The 3,740-nt window shown below is 40.2% G+C and overlaps 1 protein-coding gene across 1 annotated transcript in view; it reads right to left on the bottom strand.

Moving 5' to 3' along the window:
- The window catches only part of CCNB3 (cyclin B3), a gene marked incomplete at its 3' end in the record, with an annotated part of 18,480 nt that extends 15,331 nt beyond the window's left edge, over positions 1 to 3,149 (bottom strand). The window contains exons 1-3 of the mRNA XM_008593359.1: positions 3,026 to 3,149; positions 1,095 to 1,111; positions 821 to 889 (exon numbers count right to left, since the gene is read on the bottom strand). Of these exons, the coding sequence (XP_008591581.1) occupies positions 821 to 889; positions 1,095 to 1,111; positions 3,026 to 3,149 (210 nt within the window). The remainder of the gene's footprint in view (positions 1 to 820; positions 890 to 1,094; positions 1,112 to 3,025) is intronic.
- Between the last annotated feature and the right edge of the window lie 591 nt (positions 3,150 to 3,740).

The raw sequence follows: 3,740 nt of genomic DNA, 5'->3' as shown, positions 1-3,740 counted from the left end.
GACCGGGGACTGGCAACGGGATCGCAACCCTCAGTGTCGCGCCCATACCGGACCGTGTCCGGCAACAGATCGCAACCCTCAGTGTTGCCCCCGTACTGGACCGGGGACTGGCAACGGGATCGCAACCCTCAGTGTCGCGCCCATACCGGACCGGGACCGGCAACAGGATCGCAACCCTCGGTGTTGCGCCCGCACCTCGCTCAGCCAGTGAGCGGCCGGTCTGTACGTGGGATCCGAACCCTTGGGGGGAGCGCCGTTGCGCTCCCAAGCGGCGCACTGTAGCAGTGCACCACCGGGCCGGCCTAAGGTGGCATTTTTGATTGTCACTATGACTGGGCTGCTGCTAGAATTTAGTACCTAGGGGTCAAAGATGCTGGTTGAGGTCAGCCCTACACAACAGAAAAAATTATCCTGCCACAAATGCCCAGAGTGCTCGAATTGATAAACACTGCCCTGAACTACAATGATTCTACCAAAGTACTTACCTCCAAGGCCTAGACAGCCAGCTAAGCCACCTCTGGTCTTTATCTAAATGCAATAACCCATAGTTCTCATAGTTATCTACAATTTTATATCTGATAATCACTCTGCTGCTTCCAGAAAACTCCACTAATTGACCTAGATGGTATGTGCCAGTAAAAGAGCCCCTGCAGTTTCTGAAATTGGGCCATTGATTGACAAAAAAAAAAAAAAAAAAAAAAAAATCTGCTCTCAACATTCCAGAGAGAGTCAGGATCTGGTAACTGCAAAGGTCCTTCAAGGAAAAGGTTGTCTAAGCCTTATGCAAAACCATAGCAGAGAACTAGACTAGCATACTCACATTGGTGAGATCTTCAAAAGCTGATCTTTTTTTGAGTCCTCCCTTAGGTGAAGATGGAGATAGCTTTGCCTGGTAATTCTCTCTCCTCTAAAAAAGTAAAAGAGGTAAATGAGTATATCTAATTATAAACAGTCTCTTCAGGGACTTTCGGTTATTTTCAGGGTTCAAGGAAAACTCCAGAATCTCAAAGTAACTGGAGATACATATAATAAACCCCCCAAAACTACAAAAGGCACTCAAAGCTGCTTATACAGTCCCCAAAGGTATTATTCACTGATGATGGGGACAAGGCTGCGAGGAAGCAAAAAGGAAAATAGCTTAATGAAGCTAAGTTTTCCTCTTACTTCTCTCATAACTATAGTTATCCTTACTCAAGTTGAGCCACCACCACCCCCACCACTCCTAGTTATACTCTGAATATGGATGCTTTCAGGTAAATCAATTCAATAATTTAATATTAAGGTATTTCTTTTGTTAAGTAGCTTTTTAAAGACATTTCCATTAAGGACAATAGTGCACATAACTAGATACTGGTTCAGGATCAGCTCTTTACTAGCTGTTGGCCTTGGACAAGTCACTTAATCTCTGAACCACAATTTTCTTATCAGTAAAATTGGAATGATAACCTACCTTACAGAGTGCCTGAGGACCAAATGAGAGTATACATGTTTTTTAAAAGTCTGTATAAACTTTTAATAGACATAACTAATATCTAAAAGCATATAGTGTAATATGATTGTAAACCTCACAGGGAAATATCTGTATTTTAGGAAAGGAGTTTGGTAATACAGATTAATCTCTAATTGTTACTGTATATAAAGGAGGGATGGGGGAAGGGAGGAGAGGTGAATATTTTGTATCTCTGCATGCCTTACCCCACTCCCAAACAAGTAAGATCATCTCTATGGGGTTAGAGGTCAGGGCAGATCACACTGTAGGGCTCTTCTACCCCTGAACAGCTTTTATTTGGTGAATCTCCTGAGTTTCAGATTTCCCATATGAAATTCTGAGAACAAATCTTGCCCTACCTATGTCAGAGAGTTGTTATAATGTGAAGCAGGGCACTGGGATCAGACCATTTGCTCTCTTCTCCAGCTCCACAATTAACATTTAGTACATGATACAATGAGCAATCAAAAATCTAGAGAAGTGGGTTCATGATACAGTAAACCAATCCAGCACAATAGAGCAATCCTGGAAGAGTTGAGAAGAATTACTTCTGTTTTATAATTGATTAAGCTAAGCAATAATTATTAGTCTTTTATCTAGCCCATGATAAATAATTCTAGTAGGAATAATTAGAAAAAAAAATATTTTCTCACAAGTTAGCTAAGAAATAAACATCAGTCTGTTGTCTATTTCCTACTTAATGTTACTGGTAGAAATAATCAGCCCAAAATAAAGTTAACAGCTGAAAATGAACTCAAGAAAACTTAGATTTGCAAAATGTGCTCTAAGAAAGTTGGGTTTGGAAAAATAACTGTCACAAAACAAAACTTAGGATGGCAGAACTCTAATCAGAAAACTTGATATGGACAAAAACCATATCAATGTATCAAATCTTTCTCGATAAATTTACATGAGAAAAAACTTGGCCCCTCCATGAAAATCATTTTAGTAAAACAAAAATGAATATGATTAGAAACTGTTTATCTTTGCTGAGAGAAAACTAATGTAAATTAAACTGACCTAATGATGTTTGCTCCAGGAAATACTCTCTGATGGCAATTCATCAATGTTAGTATACTTCTGGTTAAAATATGTATGATGATGAACATACAATATCCAGGGTCAAAAAGGAAATGTCAAACTATCTATAAGGTCAAAAAGCAGAGTCAAAATGTGCCCATTCTTCAAATTTAATAGCTGTAAAAAGTGTGATAATACATTTGCTGACACATTCTTCATACTCTACCCAGCATGTACTAAACAGTTTCCCAGCAACGTGCTTGGAGCTTCTCAGAGAAAGTAAGAGTATACATGTGATCATTTAGAGGGATGAGTGTTGTTTGGTTCTGAACATTGTGGAGGGTGGACTTCATCTGAGCCATCATATCACACTTTCTCCTGAAGTTCTAACTTGCTGGTATTCTCCAATTTCAAGGACTGCCTCTCCTCCCCACCTCCTCAGATTAAACCAGACATATTCTGAAAGATTCAGGAGTGAGGATAGGTACTGACCCACAGGAAGAGACTACACAAGACACTGTTGGGAAAGACAGCTTGCTCTAACCTTTTCAGATTGGTCATGGTCACTGGGCACAATTTTGCTGGACTGAGATTTCTTAGTCTGAGGTTTGGAGCTTTGGGGTGGTAGTGGTGGTGGCATCTCTTACAGATTCAGCAGTGTCTTGTTCAAGGTAGAGCTGCAATAACAAAGGGAATCTTTAAAACACCAATCTTCAGAAATATCACAGAATTCTCTGGAAACTCTTAAGAAAACCCAGTCTTTCTATAGCATCCCTAACAGTGAGAAAACAGACTTTGAAGTTGGGCAGATATGGGTTCAAATCTTGGTTCTATCACAATTAACCTTGGGCAAGTGACAAATTCCCTGGGCTTCAGTTACTTCATCCGTAAGATCGAGGTAAGTATACCTACCTCTTCAGGGTGTTGTTCAAATTAAATGAGATACTCTACGTAAAAAGCCTAGCACAGTGCCTGTCATCCTCTGTGGGCATTGGGACTATGGCCTAGCCCCTAGTTTAGGTTTAGCAATGTTGAGAACAAATTACATGAGAGTTTTGTACTAAAAACAATCAAGAGCATGACGGCTTGTATAGTATAGGGGCTATCTGGCAGAATTAATATTTTTTAAAAGGCAAGGGGTCCTGGTCACAGCAATTATAATGACCCTACAGAGAATGACTGCACACACATGTATGCATAATAGTCCAGACAATATTCAAAAGCTGCATTC

This window comes from Galeopterus variegatus, unplaced genomic scaffold (genome assembly GCF_000696425.1).
Source record: "Galeopterus variegatus unplaced genomic scaffold, G_variegatus-3.0.2 Scaffold9030, whole genome shotgun sequence".
Classification (NCBI taxonomy): Eukaryota; Metazoa; Chordata; class Mammalia; order Dermoptera; family Cynocephalidae; genus Galeopterus; species Galeopterus variegatus.
Note: the sequence above shows the minus strand (reverse complement) of the source record. Positions and strands in the feature narration are given on the sequence as shown.